The 27,747-nt window shown below is 39.4% G+C and overlaps 1 protein-coding gene across 2 annotated transcripts in view; it reads left to right on the forward strand.

Moving 5' to 3' along the window:
• Positions 1–27,747, forward strand: part of CFAP54 (cilia and flagella associated protein 54) — a 391,130-nt gene that overhangs the window by 324,033 nt on the left and 39,350 nt on the right. For both annotated transcript variants that reach the window (XM_015152488.3, XM_077954781.1), the window contains 3 exons: positions 17–123; positions 5,834–5,972; positions 14,586–14,660. In XM_015152488.3, the coding sequence (XP_015007974.2) occupies positions 17–123; positions 5,834–5,972; positions 14,586–14,660 (321 nt within the window). The remainder of the gene's footprint in view (positions 1–16; positions 124–5,833; positions 5,973–14,585; positions 14,661–27,747) is intronic.

The following is a 27,747-nucleotide window of genomic DNA, read 5'->3' on the forward strand; positions in this document are numbered from 1 at the left end:
TTTATTTTTCTTATAGGTTTTATTGTTGTATGCATATAATTTGAAGCCTGTGAAGATTTCAGATGTTAGACATTCCACTTGTAACAGTACATGTGTTGGCTCTTTATGGATTCCACTGAATAGGCAAGTAAAAATTCCACAACTCGAATTGTCTTTGTTGTTATTTCTCATGAGAATAGACTCTTTCAGTAATTGGCAAGGTGTAGCATAGGAGACCTGCTAAAAGGCACTTCTAGAAGAATCTTCCTTTTGTTTAGAGGAATATTATATTGCAGTGGTTAAGAGCATGAACTCTGAATCCTGTCTGCTTCATTCAAATACCAGTTGTGCCCCTTATTACCTTCACAACCTTGGGCAGTTTATGTAACCTCTGTACTTCAGTTTCCTATTAGTAAAATGGAAATAATACTAATAATAGTACAGAGGGTTGCTGAAGGAACAGTTCATACATGCTTCATAGAGATTACAGAGAGCACAAGATGTTGTCTGTACTATATTTTGCCTGTAGTTTCAGTGTGGTTAAAAAATAATTTAATGTGGCTTTGTATGGAGTTTCAAAATTAAGCCCAAGCTCTACTACCTCCCTTGGCCCACCTTTCCCTCTGTGCCCAATCAGAAGTCTCTGCTTCTTCTAGGTTGTTTTCCTCCCTCTCCATCAAACAGGTCATATCTCTTAGCTTTTTGCTCATGCCTCATTTCTCTCTTCCTGTTTCACTTTACAAATTTCCTTGTTGTTGTTTTTTAATTTATTACTTAGTTTATTTTTGACTTCACTGTTCATTGCCCTTCTGACCTTATCCTCCGTTTCCTTCATTTAGGATGGAAATGATCATAACTGCTCTGCCTGCCTTTCAGGGTTATTGTCAGGACCAAGACAGACAGTGTGTGAACATGCTTTGAAAAGCTTAACCACTAATGCCTGTTCCATCAATGGCTTGGTAAACAGAGAATTAGTGCTTCTCTGTCCTTCCTTTGAGAGTCTTGTTTATGTTCCATGATTTTCATTTTGAATGACTTCTTGGCATCACCATGAAAGAGACAAAGGCTGTTTCAAGAGCTGGAATATTTTCAATTATTCAGTCAATTTATTTGTTCCTTCTTTTCTTTCTTTTCTCCTCTTCTCTCCTCTTCTTCCCTTCCTTCCCTCCACTCCTCTCCTCTATATTTTCATTCAATTTATTTTCTTCCTTGTTTTCCTTTTCCTTTCCATTTCTTTTCTTTTTTCCAAGTGAAATGGTTGAAAACTTAGGTACAGGCTATAGAGCAGCATAGCTAAGCAACAAAATCAGGTAATTCTACACTTGCTTTGTAAATCCGGAAATGTAGATTTTTTCCAGCCCCACATGATGAAAATGATTGTAATTTCTATAAAGTAGAAAATCATCAAACTGATAAGCTTCTTTCTTTTATTCCAGAAAGTTTTGAATTTTGGTGTATTTCTGATCAATAGTAGGATTAGTAAAATTAGTGACAAGCCGCAGCCACTGAGGCCATCACAAAGGACCATGCCCAACAATCTTTTATCTCTTTGTCCTTTGGTGGCACTGTGAAAATAAACTATTTCTTTCATCCTGGGTGGCATTCCTTGTGTTCTTATGAGGCTCAAGATTAGTACGTGGGAAACTGGTCCTAATCATCCTTTGGACCAAAGTAGGAGTAGGAGTAAAGCAAAGTAGGAGTAAAACAGGTCAGAAAAACATAGGCCAGAGAAGAAGAAACTTGGATAACCTGCAAATTGGGAAATCCTCCTTTTATAATTCACTTCCTCATCTCCTAGTTAAGTTCTCATAAGAAAAAGTATATTTTAATCCTTTGCATTTTTTTACAGCAACAAAGGAAACAATAGTGTTCTTAATGAACAGACATAAAGCCTTCTGTGTAGTTCTATCTAAATTGTGCTGTTGTGACCAAGATCAAGTTCCCTGCCTACTGTCTCTGCCTTTAAACCTCCAGTCATGCATGTTTCTACTTGCAAATTTGTCCTGCCCTCCAGGCCATGGCAGACTCTGGGAGAGAGTGCCTAGGAGTCAATAAATGAGAGCAGAGGCTGTGGGGAGCCCAGACGGGATGATAGATGCTTGTTTGTGGTGCCAAGGTTTAAAAAGCTGGAGCAGGCGTTGACCTGGAGGACAGAAATGAAGAAGTACATGGGAGGACAGGGAGGTGAGGGGCAAATGTATGCCAGAGCACAAAGGGAGGAAGCAAGATGTAGGCAGGTGCAGTCACGGGGTCCAGGCCTCACACCAAGACTCAGGTCATCCGATGTTGCTCTTCGCATGAGGACTCAGCCTGCTTTGCCTGGTCCCAGATGGCTGTTTGTGGAGCTAGATGGGGCCATTTACTCTGCCAGCGCAGGCAGTGAAGTTCTGGACACTCATTTACAATCTGCAACCCAAATGTCAAAGAATGGTTTATCCTTCCTAGAATCCCAAGTATTATAAAGGAAAGCTATGCTATTTGTGGAAGACAAATAAGACTTCTTTCTCTAGGTATTAGAATAAAAAAAAATGGCATTTTAGAAAACTATCTTTCCTTCATGTAGTTCCTTGTGGTTAAGAACATACATACTTATGTCGTTTCATCCTTACAAAAGCCTTATGAATTGGATGAAGTGGATTTTCTTATTCCAGTCTTACAGTAGAAGGAACCTCAGGGTCAGAGAGGTTAAGTGAGTCGTCTAAGGTTTCATGGCTAGAGTTTGAAGGAACCAAGCATGACTCACCAACTCTTTCACCTCCTCATCTTCTTTTCTCTCCAATGCATCAGGCACCTTTTCCAGCATTATTGGAGATGACTCTTTTTTTTTTTTTTTAAGTTTTACTTTAAGTTCTGGGATACATGTGCAGAACATGCAGGTTTGCTACATAGGTATACACGTCCCATGGTGGTTTGCTGCACCTATCAACCCGTCATCTAGATTTTAAGCCCCAGATGCATTAGGTGTTTGTCCTAATGCTCTCCTTGCCCTCGTCCCCAGCCCACCGACAGGTCCTAGTGAGTGATGTTCCCCTCCCTTTGTTCATGTGTTCTCATTGTTCAACTCCCACTTATGAATGAGAACATGCAGCGTTTGGTTTTCTGTTCTTGTGTTAGTTTGCTGAGGCTGATGGTTTCCAGGTTCATGCATGTCCTTGCAGAGGGCATGAACTCATTCTTTTTTATGGCTGCATAGTATTCCATGGTGTATATGTGCCATATTTTCTTTATCCTGTCTATCATTGATGGGTATTTGGGTTGGTTCCAAGTCTTTGCTATTGTAAATAGTGCTGCAAGGAAATAAGAGAGGACACAAACAAATCTTAAAACATCCCATGATCATGGATAGGAAGAATCAATATCGTGAAATTGGCCATACTGCCCAAAGTAATTTATAGATTCAATGCTATTCCCATCAATCTACCATTGACTTTCTGCAGGAAACATATGTGTGCACATTTCTTTATAGTAGAATGATTTATAATCCTTTGGGTATATACACAGTAACGGGATTGCTGGGTCAAATGGTATTTCTGGTTCTAAATCCTTGAGGAATTGCCACACTGTCTTCCATAATGGTTGAACTAATTTACATTCCACAAACAGTGTAAAAGTGTTCCTATTTCTCCACATCCTCTCCAGCATCTGTTGTTTCTTGACTATTTAATGATTGCCATTCTAACTAGTGTGGTTTTGTGGTTTTGATTTGCATTTCTCTAATGACCAGTGATGATGAACTTTTTTTCATATGTTTGTTGGCTGCCTAAATGTCTTTTTTTGAGAAGCGTCTTTTATATCCTTCGCCCACTCTTTGATGGGGTTGTTTCTTTTTTTTCTTGTAAATTTAAGTTCTTTGTAGATTCTGGATATTAGATCTTTGTCAGATGGATATATTGCAAAAATTTTCTCCCATTCTGTATGTTGCCCGTTCACTTTGTAGGTTACCCATAGTTTCTTTCGCTGTGCAGAAACTCTTTAGTTTAATTAGATTCCATGTATCATTTTGGCTTTTGTTGCAATTGCTTTTGGTATTTTAGTCATGAAGTCTTTGCCCATGCCTGTGTCCTGAATGGTATTGCCTAGATTTTCTTCTAGGGTTTTTATGGTTTTCAGTTTTACATTTAAGTCTTTAATCCATCTGAGTTAATTTTTGTATAAGTTATAAGGAAGGGGTCCAGTTTCAGTTTTCTGCATATGGCTAGCCAGTTTTCCCAACACCATTTATTAAACAGGGAATCCTTTCCCTATTGATTGTTTTTGTCAGGTTTGTTTGAGATCAAATGGTTGTAGATATATGGTGTTATTTCTGGGTCCTCTGTTCTGTTCCATTGGTCTATATATCTGTTGTAGTACCACTACCATGCTGTTAGGGTTACTGTAGCCTTGTAGTACAGTTTGAAGTCAGGTAGCGTGATGCCTCCAGCTTTGTTCTTTTTGCTTAGGATTGTCTTGACTGTACGGGCTCTTTTTTGGTTCCATATGAAATTTAAAGTAGTTTTTTTCCAATTCCATAAAGAAAGTCAATGGTAGATTGATGGGAATAGCATTGAATCTATAAATTACTTTGGGCAGTATGGCCAATTTCACGATATTGATTCTTCCTATCCATGATCATGGGATGTTTTAAGATTTGTTTGTGTCCTCTCTTATTTCCTTGAGCAGTGGTTTATAGTTCTCCTTGAAGAGGTCCTTCATGTCCCTTGAAAGTTGTATTCCTAGGTATTTTATTCTCTTTGTAGCAATTGTGAATGGGAGTTCACTCATGATTTGGCTCTCTGCTTGTCTATTATTGGTGTATAGGATGACCCATTTTTTAATGGGTAAGTCTTTCAAGTAAACTTTAACAACAAATCTTTGCATTTAACTGTTGCCTTTTTAACAGAAAAGTTTCTAAGACATACTATATAAATTCACATCCTCTCATATGTAATTACATTTTTAACTTTTTATTGCTGAGAACTATCATTAGGATAATCAAGTGTTGCATAATGCTGCAGATGAGGATGCTGTGGAAAATTGGAAGTTTGACAATTTTTTGCCTATGTTCCTGATGTCAGTTTGTTTTTGGGATCATTTGCTTCGTTTGCATAAAAATTTTCTTCCTTCCTTGAATGGAGACATGCATGTGCACACACATATGTAAACACATGTGTGCTGTGCCTGTAGTGTGGAGTCACCGAGGTCATGCAGGTGGCTGTTTGCCTTTGTCAACTGTAAGCCTTTCCACCTTCTGCCTCCACTCCCCTGGTCCACTCTGCCTTCAGGGCAGCACTGTTTGCTGGCCTGTGAACCCTGTTTTCAGCATCATTGCTGGTGCCCTCCTTTGGCTGTTACTTTTCATTTTTCTTGATTCTTCTCCCTACCTCCCTTCCTCCACCCTCTTCACTCCCATTCCCAACACACATGCAATACACTGAATTGTTATGGGTCCCTTGACTGACCTTTTAGAGTCATTGCTAACTTGTCATAATTCTTACCTGCAGGTCAGCCAGACAGTTAGAGCATGGCATTAAGACTTCCACAGGAGTCAGTCTTTTGTTATTGCCTAGATTTTGTTTCACCACATAGATAATTATTTTCTTTATTTTCATCTTCAGCAATATTTTAGATGTGTGCCTTTTTTTCATTGTGCTTTTGCAATTTCTAATTATGTTTTTATCTGCATGTATAACAAGACCATAAACATAATGAAAGTTAAGACTGTGTCTCTTTGCTCATGTTTCTTGAACATGGCTGTATCAGAAATCTATTCATTAAATAACTGAGGCCTTGCTTTATATAAGTTACTGATTCTGCAAATAAACAAATACCTTTCTTAACTCTTCTAATAAAATACATATATATTTGTTATTTTCAGGGTTATTGCAATTCATGAGAAATTATCTAATCTTGCTCAAATAGCTGAAATATCATTGCCTGCAGCTCCTGAAATTACCTCAAATGAAAATATATATGAAATGGAAGTGGAAGAGGAATCAGTTGATAATGAAATGGAAGTAAGTCGTTAAATAATGGAAAATGACATTGCTGTAGATTACCTTTCACATCCTCAAAGCAGAACTGTGTGACTGGACTTGAACTCTGTGATTCTTCTGCCCCTAGTTTATTCAGAGTAGGAGACATGACTCAACTTTTTGACACATATGTAGTGTGTCTTCTGAAGGTCTGAGGGTCTTCTAAGCATTTGAATTACAAGAATTTGATGGTGAATGAGCACAAACCAATCCAGATTAATCGTTCTGCTATAACTGTGAATCCTAATAAATAATGCTTTGTGACTTTGCAATATTACTTTTATCTTTTTTCACTCTAAATCTATTAAACACTTTTATTACCCAAATAATATGTGAAGAAAAACTAGAAAATATAGATAAGCATATTTTTTTCAGAATTTTTTATGCATATATATTTTTCTAACAAAAAAGGCTGTTATCCACATAGTATGCTATTAAGTCTAATCACACAGCTGAGTTGTTTTTCTGATGACCGATGTTTGTGTTTTAGAGGAGATGGGGGTTTTCTGTCCCGTCCTGAGTTCTGAGTTCTCCTGGGGCACAGGAGACAGTTATATGGAGACCAAAATGTCAGCATCATTACTGATAAAGCTGATTAGTGAACTTGGCTTTAGATCTGTGGCCAAATGAGCACATTAATATTTTACCCCTGAATTAGCCAGACTTGCCCACCTAGTCATGTAGTCATCTGGCACACCTGTGTCACCACAGGGTTTCCCCATTTCTCTTCTGCCCCACTCAAGTTTACTGCATGGAGAGCAGAGAATAATAGTTCTGCAGGTAGGGTGTCTCCAAAAAGTATAAACAAAGATAGCCCAGAAGGGGCTGAGCCTAGCATGCTCTGTTGCTTTTCCCAAACTCACTGATAAGATAAGTCAGTCTACTCTTTTGTGGGTAAATCCAAAAGAAGCTGGAAGTGTCTTGCCTTCTTTGGGAGAGATATGGAAATTCCTTACCCTTTATGGAAATGAGAAGGGTAGGTAACCTATGCTCTCCCCTAATTACCTGTTCTTTAAATTACCATTTGTACCTTAATTTCTTGAGAGATATATTCTGTACTTATTGTAGCTGTTTAAAAGATAGATCTAAAAGGCTTAAAATGAAAAAAGGCAATCTGTTGCCCAACCTCTGCTCAATCCACAATTCTGCTCTGCAGAGGCAACCACTTTCCACTTTTAGCTGCTGCTTTTGTTATTTGCTTTCACATCTACAAATAATATTCAGTATCAGTCATGAAAGATGGGGTAACAAAAAGCCTCCAAATCTGAGTGAGTCAGCTGGGGACCTGCTTCATGTCTCCTCATGCCAGCATCAAGGTGGGTGGCACATTCATCATGGAACATCACCAGTCACTGTGGCAGGCGGGAAAGAAGGGGCACATTACACACTGGCTCATAAAACTTCCATCATATCACTTCCACTAACAATTAGTTCATTAGCCAAATAATTTATATGCTGTACCAACAATTGTGCCACCAGTTTGGAAGACAGAAAGCCAGACAAAATGAAGAATCATGCTGAAAGCCAGAAATTATTGTTTATTTTTGGAGGTATCAATTTTAGACAATATGTATTGAATCCCTGTCTGATATATATATATGGATTTAGCTCACTTATACTTCTCCCCAACTTCTTCCTTTCCCTTCCCTTCTATATGTTGTTACATCACAAAATTTAATTAAATCAATATTCAGTGTTATGACCCTGTAAATGATGTTCACAGCTGAGTCAAGTAGTGTACTATAGTTATTTCCCTTTCTTTTGTGTTTGAATTTTTCTTGACTTGTCTTTTATTCTTAATGTTTTCTCAGTCATTACTTCAGAACTTTCATATGTTCATCCATAGATTTTTTACTCAGGTATTCATACTTATCAAATAATGTCTCAAACTCATTTTCCTCTGAAGCCTCCCACCCAGTTGAAGACTGAATGCTCTCGTGCCTGCTGCATAGCCCTGCTTCTGGGCCCTCTGTGTGACACTTTTTGGGTTGAGTTCCCAGCTACTTGGGTCCCAGTCTCACTTTTCCACAACTCTTGCCTACGAAACAAAGTTTATTCATCATATCTTCATTCAACATCTTTTGAATGCCTCCTACTTGCCATGGTGTGGGAATCGGGGATGAGCAAGACACAGAGAGAGCCCTTAGGAGCTTATGGTCTAGTGAGAGCAATGGGAGAGGCAGACTCTTGCCTTACTCTGCTGATATCAGAGCAGAGAAAGTACTTAATTCTACCCATCTCTCCTGCTTTTAGGATCTTCTCTTTATTTTTGGTCTAGTATATCTTTTTTAGTTAAATCATTTTTTGCTAGGAATATTTAATTGGGTATCAATAACAAAACATTTTTAATTCTGAAAGAATATTATTGGTTTGGCTTTGTTTTCTTGTTTACCTCATCTATACACTTTCATTATGTGAAAGTGTAAAAATCAGCAACTTTCCTGATTTTTAGAAGATACTTGTTGGCATTTTTAGTCTGAATTCATCAGTAGAGTGAATGAATGCATTTTTCATTACTGTAAAAACAGCAAGCCTAACCATAAGAGAATCTACTGTGCAATCACAGTTAGCCTTTGCAAAATGCCACTTTTCAGCATTTATGTCTTCTGTGCTCTGTGGCTGGGTATATCATGGAGCAGATGTCTTAGAATTTTGGTTGCACATCCTTTTCGGTGTCCTCAAGTGTTGCAACATGAATTATGATGCTTAATGATGTTCTGAGTACTTATAATAAATCCCTCAATATATCAGATAGCTCAAAGTATCTCAAACTTGGGAGGTTTTATAGCTATAGCTGTAGATATAGATTTATTTTATAAAGTGCATGATTGCCCTTTCATGTCTATTTCCAAAAAGAATTCAGCTCTCTATTTTTATACTTCTTTGGTGGAATACCTACAATGACAGTTTTTAAGCCACATACCAAATTTGCCATATTGCTGTTTTTGAGTTGTAGTCTAGAATATTCTTTGCTGAAATCATCCCTAAATTCACTACTATATAGTTCATGTATGGAAAATGATTATTTTCCTCTGAACCCGTTTTCAGCTTAGACTGTCTGAGGCAGGAGAGTGAGCATCTGTTAGAGTAAGGATTCTAGATTGTGCCCTCTGCCACTCAGCTTTACTACTGAAGGTCCGTCTCTTAGCTTTTCCTGGAGCTAATTTTCCTCTCAACTCCAAAATGATCTTTACATTCAAATCCTGCTCTGAGATGGAGAGATGGGCTCTTTGGGTGGACTGAGAGTCACCAAAACATCCTTGGTGGGCAGATGTAGATATCGAATTCATCACAACTAACCCAGCATCTGAGCCAAGAGGTTGACTATAAATATAAACAAATAGGAAATAAATGAGGTCGAGGGTATGGTGGTGTCTGAAGAGAAGTGGAGGGAGGAATCTGGAGGGTCTATCTTGCCTTAACGAGGCTTATGGCTTGCTTTCCTGTTCCAGCTGAAATGGTGGGCATGCATGGGTCAACCCTTGAGTAGAACAAACTTTTTTGACTCTTGATGTTCTTCTTTGTGTTTTTGAATTTGTTTTATTCTCCGACCTAGAAAGTGTTTCTTCAGCTTTAACGTGGGGTGTGTTAGATATTTTCTGGCTCTGTTAGTTCTATATACAGAAGAATGTCACCAGACAGAAGAAATGCTGATATTCGTTTAGGTGAATTGGCAAGCAAATTAGCTCACAGTGTTTGAAAGTTGAGAAATGAAATTACATACAAATTTTTCTTTTTTCCACAATATTAATGAACACTTAATTTTTTTTAGAAAAAGAAGCTTGATTCTGGGCTGTATCAAATAAATTCCATTGACTAAATCTGCTAGTTTGTTGTCATGACAACCTTCACATGGAGCTAATTAGAAGTTAACTAGGACACTTCTAAAGAGATTGATTCTGGTCTGGAATTGGACAGGATTTCATAGCCTCCATAATCTATTTATTTCTATTACAGTGTAGATTGTTGGTGGGTTATTGAATATAAGGGTGCAGAAAATGTGTCTTTGATTGATATGGGGGGAAGGTAGTGAATCTTGTTTTCCTACTCACTCCCTTTTATGTTTTTCCTCCAAAACCCTAGGGTCCAGAGTAAGCCAAGAACTTCAGAACACATATATTAATTTAAGATGTATTGGGAGGACTACAGAACAGTTGTTCCAATCACTGTTGGCTTGAAAACCTGTGTGTCCTTTTTTCTAAAGTGAACAACACTGGCTCTGAATAGCTGAGTTATTTTAATCTGTCATTCACAGTTTACGGGAGTGTTCAGAGCCTGTCAGGTGTTCTAAAGTGTATGGAAGATGCAAACCACCCTGATTTTAAGATGCATACACCTTATTTGGAATGGTAGCATACTGATATGAAAAGTTTAAAATATGTTTGCCAAGTCACCTAAGGTTAGTTCAGCAAACATTTATGAAATGCCTGATTGTAAGACAATTAAAATTAATATATAGGCAGTATATCCCAACTATTAAAGTACTGTGAGAACACAGAGCAAGATACAATTGGAAATTGGCGTCTTTAACAAATTCTTTTGGAGGAACTATTATGTGCAAACTATTTCCAGGCTTGAGGAGGTGAGAATGTACAGAAATCAATATAGCCAGGTCCCTGTCACAGAGGAGCTTAATCAATGTAGAAATATGGCCATAGTTACCCAGATGTCATTCCTAATGAGCCCAGCCACCCAGTAGATCTGTCTTAAGAAAGTGTGGCAGTCAGTCTGACGTCCAGAACCATTGAAAATAATCTAAATCTTTCCAGTCTCTTATAGGAACATCTCAGGGGGGATCCTTTAGAATACACAGAAAAGTTTCTGTTAAATCCTCTTTTCCCCAGCTATCTTGCTCTCACAGCTCTCTGGCATCCATAGCAGGTGTCTAACATCTGTCTCATTTGGCTCAAACTCCTACACCTTTTCCTCCAACTCAGTCTATACAGAGATTTTTGTTTCTTTTCTCCTTCCCAGTCTGGCTCAGCAATTTATTATATCGTTCAACTTAGTACCTCTGGCTTCTTCCAGTTTTCCTGTTTCCCCATTATCCTCATTCGGGTAGAGTTGTAGAATCCTTCCTTCTTGGCAGTGGGGTTACTGATGCAAACTCTTCTAACCAATTGTATTTAAAGTCTCATTTACATAGATCGTGTGTGTGTGTGTGTGTGTGTGTGTGTGTGTGTGTGTGTGTGTTGAGAGAGAAAGTTGAGCTAGACTTTGTGCTTGCTTAAATAGCTCAGCAGCATTTTCTAGCCCTTCTAGATGGAAATTAAGGCCATGTTTCCTTGCATACCCAAATATCCTATATCGTTTAGGCAATTAGCTGATTACTTGTCTCTTCCTCTCTCTTGACTGTGAATTCCTTTGCTCAGAGGGTGTATTCATCAGTATATCGCCAATATCTAGCCCAGTAACTGAACCTTAGTGCTTCCTTAATAGATGTTTGTGAAACTTCTAGTTGGAGACTTGTGGAGAAAACTCATTCCAGACTGCAGGTACAGCAAGAGATGAGATATGAAGTCATGGAACTGAATCTCATATTCAGGGAACAATAAGACATCAGTTGTGGCAGAAGTACAGGGTGAATGTAGTGGGAGATGATCGCGCAGGAAGACTGGGTGGAATTATGTGCTTCCTCTGCTCTGATCTCACCACCAAGTGCTATAAGAGTCTGTCTCTCCAATTGCCCCCACTAGGCCATGAGCTCCTTATGTGATCTCTGTGTTTTTTTCATCTCCTATTCCTCCTTTGTGGCCTATAGGAGGAATTTGATTGATGTTGAATGGATACATGGTGAAAAAGATTTTGTTCTGTAAGAGAGGGCTGTGGGAAAGCAGGACTGGATCTGGGGGGCTAGGACAAGGTAGGGGCAGCACCTCACCTGGAAGGGCAGCGCATGATCCACCCGATGATTTGCCAAGACAATCATGGTGGCATGTGAAGGAGAGATGAGGGAAGCAAGAGTTTGGAGGCTAGAAAGCAACTTAGGAAGTTCCCCCCCACACACACATATTATAGATGAAGGAGAATGATGATTTCAGCTAAATCTAAGAATTGGATTTAATATCTTGAAGTCACTCAGAGGGCCACTGCTCATAGAAATAGCAGATACTCTTTTTAAGGGAGAAATGGCAAAGACTGAGCAAGGGTCATTCTGTGCCCTCCCAGCCCCTCGCTAGCTGCAGCACACGTGCATCCAACCGCTTTCTGGCTGGGACTGGAGAGCTCCCTGCCTTCCCCTTCTTCATCTCTGTGGTAGCAAGGTCGCACAAGGAACTCACAGCCCCAACCTCAAGTCAGCCAATTTCAGAACATGTGTATGCAGTTTACCTCAAGTAATGCCAGAGTAAAAGTATGTCATTGAAGCAAAATTTCTGTTTGAAAAATGTTGAGCTGAAGCAGGCAAAGGCGTTTTTCAGGTAGCATTGCTCTCTTCATCTGTGATGTGAATTGATTAATGACATAGACAGTGTCATTTTGTTTCACGGCTCTTGATGAAATCCTTACAATAACCCATCATGCTGTTGAAATCTTTTATTTAGACTGAAAGCATACCTTACCTAAGCACTCAGTTGGAAATACAGATCCATAAGGGGTATATAGGAGTGGATGTGTGTTCCTCTCTATCTGGCAAAGTGGACCAGGGGCCTGGCAAGATCAGCACAGGACACTGGTGTACCCTGACTAGTGCTGGGTAGTCTGCTTGCCCTCCATCACTTTTAGATCCACAGAAGCCGGCCCACTTCTAGACGTAATCACTTCCTACCCAAACTGTCTGAGTGGCATCCTCGCTGATTTCTCTGTCTCTTTCCAGTGCAGTTCACTGCTAAACTGTGGTCAAATTATCTTTTCAAAGCAATCTCTACCATTATGCCCTCAGTCCAGTCCTGCTCTGTTCTCTATACAATAAAATCCAAATTCCTTACTTTTACATGACCTGTTAAATATTTACCTCTCTGGTGAGAACTCTCGCTGCCATGGTTCCTATACACACCTGCAATGAAGATCATATCACCATATCAGAAAATTCCTTGTGTTCCTTCAATGTCCCCTGCTCATTGCTTGTGTATGATTCCCCCCACCCCACCGGCCCCACGATGCCCTGGTCCCCAGTCTCTACCAGTTGAAATTGCACTATTTTTTTCAAGGCTTAGTTCCTATGAAAAAAGACTTCCTGGAGGAGGAGCCTTCCTCCAGGAAGTCTTCCATGTTTATAGTACTAAGAATTATTCTCTTCCACATCTAGAATCCTAGACCCTGTCATAACTACCTGTGTTCTGAGCACATTCTGCTTGGTATTTTATTTAGTTATATATGAATCTGTTTTTCTGAGTAATTATAAATATTTGGAGGAGAGGGTCTGTTTCTTCATCTTTGTGTTCCACAGCACCTAATATAATGCCTTGAATATATTTGTTAAATTGAATTGAATTATCTATGGTTTTAGAACCCTGAAATTTGGCCTTTTCCTTGTTTTTGCATTTGTTTAAACTTAGATATAATGGAGTTTTGGGGTTTTGAGTTCAGGTGTTGTTTGCTTTTTTATTTCAAGTTTTTAACCAGTATTGCTCAGTTATTTAAAAGTTAATGTATTTTTATCATTTTAATATTCTAAATGCTGGTAAATGTGTATATATATTTTATATATATATGTATGTATTATATATAATATATTATCACAAAGCAAATTTTTGCTTCCTTCAGTACCAGACACTGGCAACATTGTGAAGTAGGCATAGTTAATTTCTGACAATCATGTAGTCATGACTTCTTCAGTTGTAAGTGAGGAAGAAACTACTTACACTAACTCAAGTCAATTAGGTTTGGTAGGTAGGTAGTGTTTGTCAGGATGAGTTGAGTATGGTCATGCATAGACAAAGACTGGAACCTGAAACAGTGGCCTCACAGAAATTTGAACTGGCGGATCAGGAGCCAAGACTGTGCTCAATCCTGCAGGAGGCATGAGTTCTCACTCATCTCCATCTTCTCCTCTGTCCTCTCCCACATTGGCTTAATGGCTGCCTTCTCCAACCCGGCATCGGGACCTTTCAGCTCATGCTGTCAATACTGACTGTATGTCTCTCATGTTGTTCTTCCTTACATGAAATCATATGATAGGGAATCTGATGGATTCAAACTGTCTATGGGTAGGTCCCTTGTGGATTGGCTGTCCACACATGAACATGGCTGCGTCCATGCAGCAGGGCTGTGGGCAGTGTTATCATGCTGTTGACTCTTTTCCTTTTCATTTGCTCTTCCCCTGTCTTCCGTAATTCCCAGTCACTCTTTGCTGCAAGCCCTTTCAGGCATCTGAAACTCTTTATTCCAGGGCTCTCTTCTCAGAAGAAAAGTAATTTTTCAAAACCTTATTTAGAAAAATAATTATTTTCAAAATCTTATTTTGTACAATTAGATACAATTCAAACAAGCCTAATTATTTAAGGAGTTATGACTTCTGAGTCCTCTGTCTTATCCTGGAAACAAAGGTTAGGTGATGATCAAGAAAAGACAAATGAAATAGTTTATAATTAAATAGGTAATATTTAGGTTTCTAATAATATCAACCTCACTGTATTACTATCTTCTTATTTCTAGGACATGATTATTCAATGTTGCTCTGAAATAGCATCTCTGTTTTCGAATGATAAAGAGCCAACACCACTATCTGAGGTATGTATTTCTCCTTTTAAATTGTATCAAATTCACTCACAATTATTATTGCTATGGAAAAGGAAATATAGAAAACATCTAATTGTAAGTATCAAGAGCCTAACCCTCCTTATTAATGAGAAAAAGTGATAAACATGAGTTCACAATAGCACGTTATTTTGGTTAAAATATTCTGTGTTCAAAAAACATTTAACTAATACAAAAAACTATAAACAGGATAATTTTTTAAAGTCACCTCAAATCTACCATTCACAGAATAACCCCTATTAACATTTAGAGTATATCTAGAATTTTCCTTATGTACAGATAAACTTTAGAATTTTTATATCAATAGTATCATGCTTTACATGCATTGTGTCACTTGCTTTTTTCATCAAATAATTTTCTGGATACATTTTTATGTGAAAAGTCTACTTTGTCATATTTAATGCCTGTATAATGGTTTCTTTTATGTATTTGTTGTGTCAGGTACCATTTACATAGCTAGACCTTTATTGATGGGTCCTGCAGTTGATTGATCCTGTATATACATATTTCATTCTTCTGTATTACCTCTTCAGAGTTAATTCTTAGGGATTGGATTTGGAGTAGAAAAGTAGATGTACATTTTTATTATAAAATATATATAATACAAATTTGAAGTTTTAACCATTCTAAGTGTACAGTTCAGTGGCCTTAAGTATATTCACAATGTCGTGCAACTGTCACCACTATCTGTCACTGTCCAGAACTTTTTCATCCTTCCAAATAGAAACTTTATATCCATGAAACAATAACTCCTCAATTCCTCCTCCCCGACCACCCCAGCTCCTGGTAACCTCTATTCTACTTTCTGTCTCTATGAATTTGTCTATTCTAGATACCTCATATTAGAATCATGCAATATTTGTCCTTTAGTGTCTGGCTTATTTCACTTAGCATAATGTTTTCAAAGTTATCCATGTCGTAACCTCTATTCTACTTTCTGTCTCTATGAATTTATCTATGCTAGATACCTCATATTAGAATCATACAATATTTGTCCTTTAGTGTCTGGCTTATGTCACTTAGCATAATGTTTTCAAAGTTATCTGTGTCGTAACATGTCCTACTATTTTATTCCTTCTTAAGATTGACTAATATTCCATTGTATGTATATACCACTTTTCTTCATGGATTTACCTGTTAATGAACATTTGGGTTGTTTCCACTTATGGCTATTGTAAGTAATATTGCTATGAACATTAGTGTACAAATCTGAAGCCTTGATTTCAAATCTTTAGTGCATATACCTAGGAGTGTAATTGCTGAATCATATGGTAATTCTATGTTTAACCTTTCGAAGCACTTCCAAATAGTTTTCCTAAGCAGCTGCACAATTTTATACTACCACCAACAATGCATAGAGGTTCTAATTTCTCCGCATTCTTTCCAACACTTTTTATTTTCTGGTTTTTGTGTGTGTGTGTGTGTGTGTGTGTGTGTAATAGTCATCCTAGTGGGTGTGAAGTGGTATCTTATTGTGATTTTGATTTGCATTTCCTTAATGACTAATGATGTTGAGCATCTTTTCATGGGCTTATTGACCATTTGTGTGTCTTCTTTAGATAAATATCTCTTCAATTATTCACCCCTTTTAAAATTGGTATATACATTTTGATGTATTACAGCAAATTAATCCTCCAGAAATGTTGCACCAACATTTCTCTCCTATCAATAGTAGATGAGAGGACCATTTACCCACATATTCATCTCTACTAGTTTTCTGGGTTTGTTTTTGGATTTTTGTTTTTCTTGAGACAGAGTCTTGCTCTGTCACCCAGGCTGGAGTGCAGTGGTGCAATCTTGGCTCACTGCAGCCTCCACCTGCCTGGTTCAAGTGATTCTCCTGTCTCAGCCCCCTGAGTAGCTGGGACTGTAGGCAAGCACGCCACACCTGGCTAATTTTTGTATATATATATTTATCTTTTTTAGTAGCGATAGAGTTTCACCATGTTGACTAGGCTGGTCTCGAACTTCTGACCTCAAGTGATCCGTCGGCCTTGGTTTCCCAAAGTGCTGGGATTACAGGTGTAAGCTGCTGTGCCCAGCCCATCTACACTAGTTTTCCTCCTCCTCTTCTAATGGTTGAAAGTGTGACAAATGAAAAATAGTATGTCATTATTGTATTTTTTTGTTAATAGTTCTTGTGTTGGTTGGCATTCGTGTTTCTCCTTTAGCAAAATGGTATTTATTCATTTAGTCAGTTGACAGATGTTTAGAATGAACATCTCTGTGTCAGAAACTCCTTTATGTGCACTGAAGAGCTAGCTATGAACCAGCAACAAAGATTCCACTCTCCTAGAGCTATTTTCGTGGCAGGAAATAGACAGTAAACAAATCAATAAACGAGATAATTTTAGATTTTGTTAAGTGCTGTGCAGGAAGAAAACAGAGTGATATGTTAGAGTAGGGGTCAGCAAACTATAGCCTATGAGCTGTATCTGGTGACTCCCTGTTTTATAAATAAAGTTTTATTGGACACAGACTTGTTCATTCATTTACTTATGATTTATAGTTGCTTTCACACTACAAAAGCAGAGTTGGGTAATTCTGGCAGAGACTGCATGGCCTGCAAAGCCTAACTTATTTATTATCTCACCCTTTACAGAAAAGGTTTGCTGGTCCCTGTGACAGAGAGTGACAGGGAATGGGGTCACAGTTTATATAGGGTGGTCAGGAAAGACTGAAGACTTCTCTGAGGAGGTGACATTTGAAGTAAGACCTGAAATATTATACTGTATTTTTTCCCATTAGCTCATTAGCTTCCTGGGGGCAGAGGTGATGCTATCTTCATCTTTGAATTCTTACAGTGCCTTGTACACCACATCTCTTGGTCATTGGTTCTTGAATTGAATTGAATTTCCTTTCATTTTGAACATCTGAAATTTAATCTTTGCTTCACTTATTCATTTGGCCATTTATGTCCTTTCCCACTTTTTAAACAGGGAACTTAATTGTTTATTATGGAAATGTATAGACTTACTGTGGTAGACCACTGATAATAAAATCAAGCTTAAGTCTAATTTTGGATAAATTGCAGTTAAAAATAGGTCTCATCTTGAATTGTAACTCCCACAATTCCCATGTTTCATGAGAGGAACCCAGTGGGAGGTAATTGAATCACGGGGGTGGTTCTTTCCCGTGCTGTTCTCCTGATGGTGAATAAGTCTGATGAGATCTGATGGTTTTAAAAATGGGAGTTTCCCTGCACGAGCTCTCTCTCTTTGCCTGCTGTCATCCATGTAAGACATGACTTGCTCCTCCTTGCCTTCCACTATGATTGAGAGGCCTCCCAGCCACATGGAGCTATAAGTTCTTTAAAGCTTTTTCTTTTGTAAAAAAAATAAATATAGGTTATAAAAAATAATTTGTTATAATAAAATATATGATTTATAATGTCAATGGACCTTGGTTTCTGACAGGTCTAGGTTGGAATCTCAGCCTTGAGTCTTGTTAATTCTGTGAACTTGGGTACGTTATTTAACTTCTCTAAGCCTCAGTTTTCTCATATGTAAAAAAGTACAAATTCCAACCTCTTATAGTTGTTGTGAAGATTAAAGTAGATAATATATTTTCAAAATTTGTCATAAGGCCTAGTAAAAATAATTGTTTAGGAAATATTAGTTGTATAATAATAATCGTCATCATTATTATCATCATCCCCACCATGGTTTTACCCTCCATGTGTGAATTCTTCATCCCCTAGTCAACTAGTTTTAAGAACAATTTTAGAATCCAAGTTTGTTTTGAAATATTTATAGAAAAGGAGAGGACAAATGTGAAAGGTACTATTTTCTTTGCCTGTAATTTGGATTATTGTTGAATCCTGTAAGAATTAGGTCTGTGTGCAGGATCCCAACATGAGATCCCAGCGGTTGAAGAACTGCCCATCCAAGATGGAAGATGGCTTCCAACTAACTTCCACTGAAAACAAGACTCACTAACAGTGCTGGGATGGTAAATGGTTAGGCAAATGAAATTACATGCCTTCGTGAAGCTGTTTTTGTCACTAGCAGGAGCTCTTGCTGTGCAATTTGGTTCCTTACTGAACATACCTATTACAAATTACCTTTGCCTATGTTAACTCTTCCTAATTAAAATAAATATTGACATGCACAGCTTATGACAAAAAGAAACTGAGAATAGCAAAAAGATGAAGGAAGGGAACAAGTGCCCCATGCTTTCCTTCTTAGTGATTAATCACGGAATGTCAATAACCATTACATATGATTTCTGGTGAGGCAGCAATAAAAAGCATTTTTAATTGCCTGTGTAGGTTCCAATTGTTGCAGTTTCTAAGTTGTCAGGTAGGATTCAAACATGACACTGAAAATATTCTTGTTCTCATGGTGACTGACCATGGAATGGGCTAAGTTCTTTAACAGAATCTCCTATATGTCGGTAATTATTGACCACCAGCTGCATATAGAACACGGGTATAGATACTTTTGTGGCTGCAAAGGAGGTGTAGATTAAAGTTCCTGTAGTTAGCAAAATGAAATAGTTTCATATTGGTTCCCATGATACAGATAAATTTGCCTAATCAGTTACACACGCGTAGGTGTGTATGTGTGTGTGTGATTTGAACGAACTAGATTCATACAGAATCGGTATGGAGAGGAGGTGCCTAGGAGCAGATCATGATTTGAAAGTGGAAAAGGTTATCCTAGGTCAAGATATCAGATATATTATATAAGGAGATTGCAAAGCAGTTTTTCTTGGCTGCTTGAGTTTGGTAGAATTTTCTTTTTTAGTTCAAGATTTTTCGCCAGGCCTAGCATAGTGCATGACAAACAATAATGATAATAGTCATAAAAATGCAAATATTTCTACAGCTAGTAGTAATATTAATAGTTAATACTAAATACTTATTGAGCACATGGCATGTGCAGACATTATTTTAAATAATTTAATATTTTAAGCATTTAATATGACAAGAGCCCTATGACGTTGGTTATCATTATTATCCTTGTTTTAGAGATGAGGAAACTGATGCATAGGAAAATTTAGCAGAATGTACGAGGTCTCGCAGCTTGATAAAAGTAGAAGGCAGGAGTCAAATATGGGTCTGCTTAACTCTGTACTTCTAACTAGACTACACTCAGTAGGTGTTTTACTAGAATAGTAGGAGAAGACACTGAGGGAATTGAGGAATAAATAAGGGGTGAGAAAGTAGGGGTGAGAAAGTGAAGGTTGAAAGTGTAGATTAGTCTTTAAGAAGATTTGAGAGGGTAAGAAAACAGCTTGAGAGAGACACAGTCATGGGAGGGTGTTAGGATAGTAGCAGTCAAGGGAGGCTGTTAGTGTTACGGATCTTTGGGTTATCACTTTTCTGGCCTGAAACCTTTGGCCAGTGGTGCCTTTGCCTGAGTTTTGCTTGGGCCCACTGGGCTTGCTCTGTCCAATAGCAGGCTGCGCTTGGCTCATGCTACTGACCTGGATCCCATGCCTGCCAAGGGCAAGTGAGGTGTGGAGCAGCAAGGAGTGTTTGAGCAAGCATGGGGTCTGGCCACTGTGCAGTCAGACATGCTGGCTGCTGCAGTGTGGCGGGCAGCTCTAGGTGCTGGATGGGCACCAGCTCTTTGCAAGGCTGCAGCTGGACCAGGCACACCAGAAGCAGCTTTGTTGGTTGGCAGTGGGGAAAAAAGTGGTGCCCAGAAGCCTGGAGATGCCAGGAACTACAGGACCTCAAAGAGGAAGTAACAGCCTTGGCTTGGTGATCTCCCAGGCCTGGGCTCCCAGAAGGGACGCAGCTCTTCTCTCCTTCTTTTCTCCTGCAACATGGCGAGCAAAGGGCATGTTTCAGCCTTGTTTGTGTTACAGCTTTTTTAGCCCTGCCACTTGGCAGTCCTGAGTTCTTGTCCTACAACAAGGAAGAATGAGGTAGGCAGACAAGTGGAGGGTGAGCAAGATGAAGAGGAGGTTTATTGAACAATAGAACAGCTCACAGGAGACCTGCAGCAGGTAGCTCCTTTCTGCGGCCAGGGTGTCCCAATGAGTGTTCAGCTCCTAGCAGAGAGGAGACCCTGGAGTGGGAAGCTCTTCTCTGCAGGCAGGTCATCATGTCATCTCTGCAACTCTCAGCAGAGGGGAGGCTCTGGATTGGGTTGCTCCTCTCTGTAGGCAGGTTGGCCTGATGTTTGCAGCTCTTATCAGAGAATAGGCCCTGGAGTGGGTTACTCCTCTTTGCAGTGGGTAGTCCCAATGTCTCTGCAGGTCTCTGAAGCTCTCAGCAGAGAAGAGGTCCTAGAGTGGGTAGCTTCTCTCTGCTGTTGGTCATCCTGATGTCTCCTGCTATCAGCAGAGAGGGTAGCTCCTCTCTGCACCTGGTTGTCCCATTGTCTACTCTGCCCTGGGTGAACCCTGGGCTTGTATGGGCCTCAGAGGGAAGGAAGCGCATGCCAGTTGGTCCATAGGTGGCCATGGGCGGGCCCAGAAAAGGCACCACAAGTCCCCACTCTGGTGAATGGTACTGGCAACCCAGCCCCCAGCCTTCAGGCCGTCCCTGGCCTGAAAGTGGGACCTTGCCAGAGACCTGCCCCCTTCTGCCCAGGAACCTGTCTGCCTCCTGCTGCCATTCATTACATCCAGGCTTGGCCCTGACTTTGCTCTGTGACTGGAGCAGTTGCCAACAGCAAGGAGAAGCCAGGCAGTGGGAGCAGGCACTTCCAAGACTTCCTGGGCCTCCAAGAGTGTAGGGATGCCTGAGTTTACAGCTGCAGTTTGGGCAGCTGCAGGTGTGCTAGGAGAGTGGAGGTTGGAGTGGGGATCCTGCCTGCTCCATGGAGTGGGAGGCCCAGGTCTACAGCCCTGGTTTGGGCAGCTGCAGCTATCCCTGGGAGTGTGGGGCTCCCACTGGCTCCATGGAATGTGCAGACCCAGCCATGCCTCCCTGCTGCAGCTGGTGTGATGGCAGTCGTAGGCAATCTGGAGTGGATGCTGCCATCATTAGGATAGGAGCAGTCATAAGGGAAAAGAATTAGGAGAGGTAGAAATTACCTGTATGGGGGAGAGAAGGACAAATGATGGAGCAGAGCCCTAAGTGACATGGTAGGGAACAGAGACAGCCACAGCACAAGTAGGATAGTTGCTAGAAGCAGAGGAAAAACATCTCTTTCTTTAGGTCTCTGAGTGGCAGATCAAGGTGAAAAAAGATGTAAGTTTGTAACGAAAGGGCAGGAAAAGCTGGGGCATTCACCCAGCTTTTAAGTTTTTCAGTGAACTAGAGGCAAGTTCATCTACTGTTGGAGTCAGGCAACGGGCTGAGGGAATGGTCTTCAGAGAGATGAAGATCTTGAATTTCACAGTCATTGAGTGTAATGGGTGAGGAAGCTGATCCTGGGAAAATATAAGGATTGAGGGCCACATTGAAATGTAGAAGTCATAAATTGGTTGGGGCACTAGGCTTCCTGGCTTTTGGTCTTTCTTTAACTACACTTAGCTTCCTCAGTGTAGGAGTGGAGTTGCAAATGCCAGTAGAAGCATGTTATTTTATTGGGCAGGTGCAAGAGGAAAGCAGAGGCACGTGGAGGTAAGATTACTAGCAGGACAGTTGACAGCGTGCGAGAGGCTGAGGTGGAACGGAGCAGCTAAGAATCTGTGCTGTGATAAATAAAAAATGCCTCTCCTTTACTCTGAAAAACATCACTATAGCGTAATATCTCCATTTTTTTCTCAAGCTCCTGTTGAACATAAATTAGTTTATGCAATATGTTTTCTTTTTGAATTTAACCTAAAAATCCTTAATAATGGTTAAATTCTACTGATTTACAGTACATTATCAAGTGCATTATTAATGTGCGTTCCATTTTATATGGTTGAATTTAGTATGTTTATGGTCTCTTATTTCCGATTTTTAAAATTATGTTTTTTGCTTTGTTTTGTTTTTTATAGACAAGATCTCACTTTGTCATCCAGGCTAGAGTGCAGTGGTGTGATTATAGCTCCCTTTAATTGTAAACTCCTAGGCTCAAGCAATTCTCCTGCTTCAGCCTTCTGAGTAGCTAGGACTATAGGCACATGCCACCATGCCCAGCTATTTTATTTTATGGCAATGGGGTCCCCTCGTGTTGCCCAGGATGGTCTCCAACTCTTGGTCTCAAGTGATCCTCCCACCTTGTTCCCCCAAAGCACTGGGATTACAGGTATGAGCCACTGTGCCAACCCAAAATTATAAATTTGATATGTTTATGATCAGATATTGATAACCACATGGTGGTTACTAAAATAATTACTATTCCAGTATGTTAACATACTTTATTTAGGCATTTGCACCTTTAATTTTATGTCTCATATGTTGACTCTATCATGTGACTATCTGTATCTTATCACCCCCCATAACCTCTATGACTCCTGCCTGTCAGCTGCAGTGATTGCTCTGCAGTGCTGGCATCTTATCTGGTACTGAGTTACCATGTAAAAATGAGTAATAACACATCCAGTCTATTTTAACCTAACTCAAACAGCTTTCTTTTCATCAGTTTCCTCTCCAGCCCATGGTTTATAACTTTGTACTTAATCATTTTTATCAAAATAAATGTGTTATTATGATGTGCTTCCATATTTGTCTCCTGTACAAGTGCAGGTTGGGTCTTATACAATAAGATAGAGTCTTGCTATGTTTTATTCTCAGTGCTTTGCCCAGTGTTTAGTCCCCAACAAATGTTCAAAAAAATGTTTGTTAAATGAATGAATGACTCATGATACATCTTCTAGAGATAGCCCTGGGCTGCAGTTCTAGTCCTGCCGTTAACAGTGATTTTGAGGCCATCGATTTCAGTTATTTGTACAGTAAACATACGTGAAGTGCCACCTTTGTACCAGCCATTGGGCTAGATACTGGGGTACAGAAGTAAAAGCCAGAGTTCCTGCTTTCAAGAGGACCCACAGATTAGTGGGAAAGACAGACAATTACAGAAGCAATTACAGTACATGATTGGGAAAAGAGGCCTGAGAATTAAGCAGCACTCCATGGTTCTTCTAGCATTCTCTCACCATTTCTCTGCAGGTGATACACTTCTGGTATGTTTTTAGAAGGGTTCACTAGTTCCCTCTATGAAGTTAAGTTAGTAGGTGCTCTTATGGCCCATCATTACAAATTTTAATTGCTTTGGAAAATGATTGGAAAGTAGTAGAATATCCTTAGAATATACACACATGATCAGGGCATTTATGAAAGCATTTTCCTCTGATTAGGAAGACCGTTGGAAGACGAAGCAGAAAATAAGCCTTAGCTTTGGCAGTAGGCTCAGTGGTGAGGGTATAATTTACGGTTTTGCTCAGGGGATGAAGAGAATGAGACAAATCCTAAAAGCCCTGGATGCAAAGACGAAGTAAGAGAGAAGTTAGGAGAAAAAAAAAAAGTCAACTCAGTTTACAAGCTGCAGCTGAGTACAAGGCACTAGGCCGGATTCACTGGAGGAATCAGAGGTGGTGTATTAGTCCATTTTCTAATGGCGTGAGGGAAACTGCCCCTAGGATCCGATCACCTCCCACCAGGTTCCTCCCTCAATGCCTAGAGATTATGATTCAAGATGAGATTTGGGTGGGGACACAAAGCCTAATGATATCAGATGGGAAAGACAGAGTCCTTGACCCAAAAAGGCTGACAGTCTAGAAAGAAGGGATGTGGCTTGTGCTTACATACAAAGACAATGGTTTTGTGTTTAAAATGGATGATTGTTTTGCACAAAGATGGGGAGAATGAAGTGGGCCAGGTGAAAAGACTTGCTCAAAGCCACACAGCTGGTAACTGTCATAGCCGAGTCGGGCAGACTCCAGAGCCTGTTGTTAACTGTTGTCAGTATACTTAAGATAGCTCTGTTGAGCCTTTTCAGTCTGAGGATTCTTGCTGATTCAAATGGAGGGGCTAGATTAATAGTATGTCCCTGAGAGAGAGTTAGAATCAGGATTTCTGAAGCAGTATGCGTAGTGATTAGTGGACAGACTCTGGAGAGCCGAGTTGCCTGGCTCCAAATCCCAGCTCAGCTCTATTTTCTAGTTGTATAATCTTAGGCAACTTGTTTAATCTCAATGCTTTGATTTCTCTGTTTGTAAAATAAGAATGAAAATAGTGCTTACTTTACAAGGTTGTTGTGTGGATTAAATGAGTTAATCCATGTAAAACTCTTAGAACAGTGCCTGCCACAATGTGAGCAAAATAGTTACTATTACTCTCATTGAAGAGCTATCTGATTTCACTTGGAATGAGACCTTTACATGTAGATTTAATTCCCTAAGGAGTGGCTGTAGCAGAAGAACACCACCAAGTGTAGGAGGAAGCCCCTGAGTATACTCATGAAAGAGGGCTAGAATAATGCAAGTGCAAGGAATGGCTGCATGCATCACTTTTAACCATGCATATTCCCATTCCTATCTGTCCCTGTTCCTTTTGTTATGTAACAAAACACCCCAAACTTAATGGCGTAAAACAACCACCATTTATTAGGTCAAGGATTCTGTGGGTTACTTATTGGGAAGGGCATAGTGGAGTAAGTTATTTCTGCTCCACGGTATCTGGGATATGAGATAGTTTGGCTGAGAAAACTAGAAAGTTGGGGATGGTTCAACTGCTGGGGGCTGGAATTACTGAAGGCTCATTTAGTCTGGTGCTTGATGCTGGTTGTCAGCCATCAGCTGTTGGTTGTTGGCTGGGGGCTGAGAACAGACTTGGGCTGTGGTCGGAACATAACTTGTGACCTCTCTCTGTGACTGGTTGGACCTCCTCACAACGTGGTAGCAGGGTTTCAAGAGTGAGCCTCACAAGAGAACGAGGTAGATGCTCTATCACCATCCATGCCCTAGCCTTAAAATCACATAATGACTCTTCCGCAGTAGTGCAGAATCCACTCTGATTCAAGGTTGGACATAGATTCTACTCCTTCACCAGAGGGCTTGTAGTCAACTTTTAAGAAGGGAATGTGGTTTGCAAACTATTGTTGCAGCCATTTGGGAAAAATGCAATCTACCATGACATGCGAAAAAACGAGGTCTTTTCCTCCTCTGAGCAGAGGGTCTTGTAGGAACCTGCTTAGGCAATTTTTGAGTGTGTTTAGACCACACAGTAGAGGATAAACTAGGTGGATTCTCAAAGCAACCTTTGAAATAATCTATGCAGTTTTTTCTGGGTGCTGGATGAGGTTTGCTTACATGTACCCCTATTGATGTGGAAAAGCTTCCACTTCATTTTTTCTAGCATGTAAAATCCTGGAGGATAGTGCTAGGCTATTTAATATCCATTGGCAAATTTCTTTACACTACTGTATGACCCTTGGTTTCTTTGAAACAAGATTTCCCAAATGGTAGTAATGACAGTACTCTCTAAACTGTCATTTACAAGCTTCCACATATTCTGTAGTAGGTAATTACTAAATATTTAAAAATTAATTATATTAATATACCTCCTTTGGTTAAGTTGAGAGCTACAGACTTTCTTTCTTTTCTTTGTTTCTTTTTTTTTTTTGTACGAACCAAGACATGTCTGAATAAATTTTATGGGCATCTATAATTACATCTTTCTTCTGTGAGACATTGTCATTCTGTCCTCAAGTGAAGAGTATCCTTTGTATGTAAGTTCATGAGATATCCACTTAATATTCTTATATTCTTTTGAAGACAATGCCAGATGACATCAATTCCACACTACTTTTAAAACACAGCACTGACTTTGATTCCATCCACTTACAGTTCACTTCTAACTGTCAAATTTGGCTAAGGCAAAAAGAAAGCCCTTAAGAAAAGGCCAGGCTATTAATGTGCTCTTCAAAATGCTAAGAAAAGGCTAAGCTGTTTATAGCATGTCCAAAACTCTCATCTCTCAGAGATTGGCCAGCAATGGTGTCAGGGTGAAATATGCTGTCCTTCATCAAGGAACCTGGAGCCTTTGTGTTATCTGTGCTCAAAGTAGCAGTTCCACTTTTGTTAGATGTGCAATTTAGGGGTATAATACTTGGATACAATTTAAACTGAGATATCATGATGAACCTGATACTGTGTGTTTACTGTGAACGTGATGAGAAGTATATGCACGCCTTGATAAACCAAGTCTGGTCTCATTCTGGATACAACTGCACTGCAGCCTCAAAGTCACACTTTCCTGAAGTTTAGTCATTTTGTGTACCTTCACAGCAGGTGAGGGACAGGGGAGTCATTAGCAAATCTGTTCATTGGTTTCTATTTTGCTGGAAATCAAGTTCAATGTTTAGTTTCCTTTCCTTCATTCAGTTTACCAAACAGTTTCACCTTGGCTGGAAAACTGGACCTTAAGCAATGGAATTATATTTTCATCTTAGGAGGATGTTTGATTTTTGCCTCATAGAGCTGAGTCAGTTGGCAAAGCTTTGGAAAGTCTCCTGACAGATGTTTTTAAATTTAAATAAATAAAAAAGAAGCAGGTATGAATTTACTCATTTCCCTTGTTGACTTTGGGCATGAGCCATTTGAGATTTTTACATCTATTCTACCTATATCTTAAGCTGCTAATGCCATTATGTCCTTTTCTCAACCACTTGTGGTAGCATAATACGTTAGGAAGAGCACTCAGCACACGTTCTAGTTCCAGTTTTGCGCTTGTGAACAAGTCAGTAGTCCTAAAAGACCTCAGGTCAACTAGATTCTGTTGAAGGTCTCTGAAGCAATGTATCTTGGTTGACAGAAACATAGTTTGATTCTTGGTTCTGCCACCTATTTGTTGTGTGACCTTGGACAAGTTACTTCCCTATACGTCACTTCCTTATCTATAAATTGGTGAAAGCTATTTCTCCCATAGGATTATGTTAGAAGCAATATTTAACACATTTAGTATAGCGCCAGTACAATGCCAGTGGTAAGCATTCAATACATTGTGGTCATCTTTATTTTTCCAGCCTTAAAATAATGTGAAGTGAATCATTTGTTCATTTGACCTTTAACAACTCCCTTCATTAGTAACTCTTACTTAGCCTATCTAAATGTTTGTAAATTTCAAAGAGTAAATGACCATTTTGATATGTATCTGTTTTTTGGTAAGTATTTGTGGCAGATAACATATGTATCCTTGATATTATTTTTCAACCATCCTTTTAAAATT

The sequence above is a fragment of the Macaca mulatta genome, chromosome 11 (assembly GCF_049350105.2).
Source record: "Macaca mulatta isolate MMU2019108-1 chromosome 11, T2T-MMU8v2.0, whole genome shotgun sequence".
NCBI classification, from domain to species: domain Eukaryota; kingdom Metazoa; phylum Chordata; class Mammalia; order Primates; family Cercopithecidae; genus Macaca; species Macaca mulatta.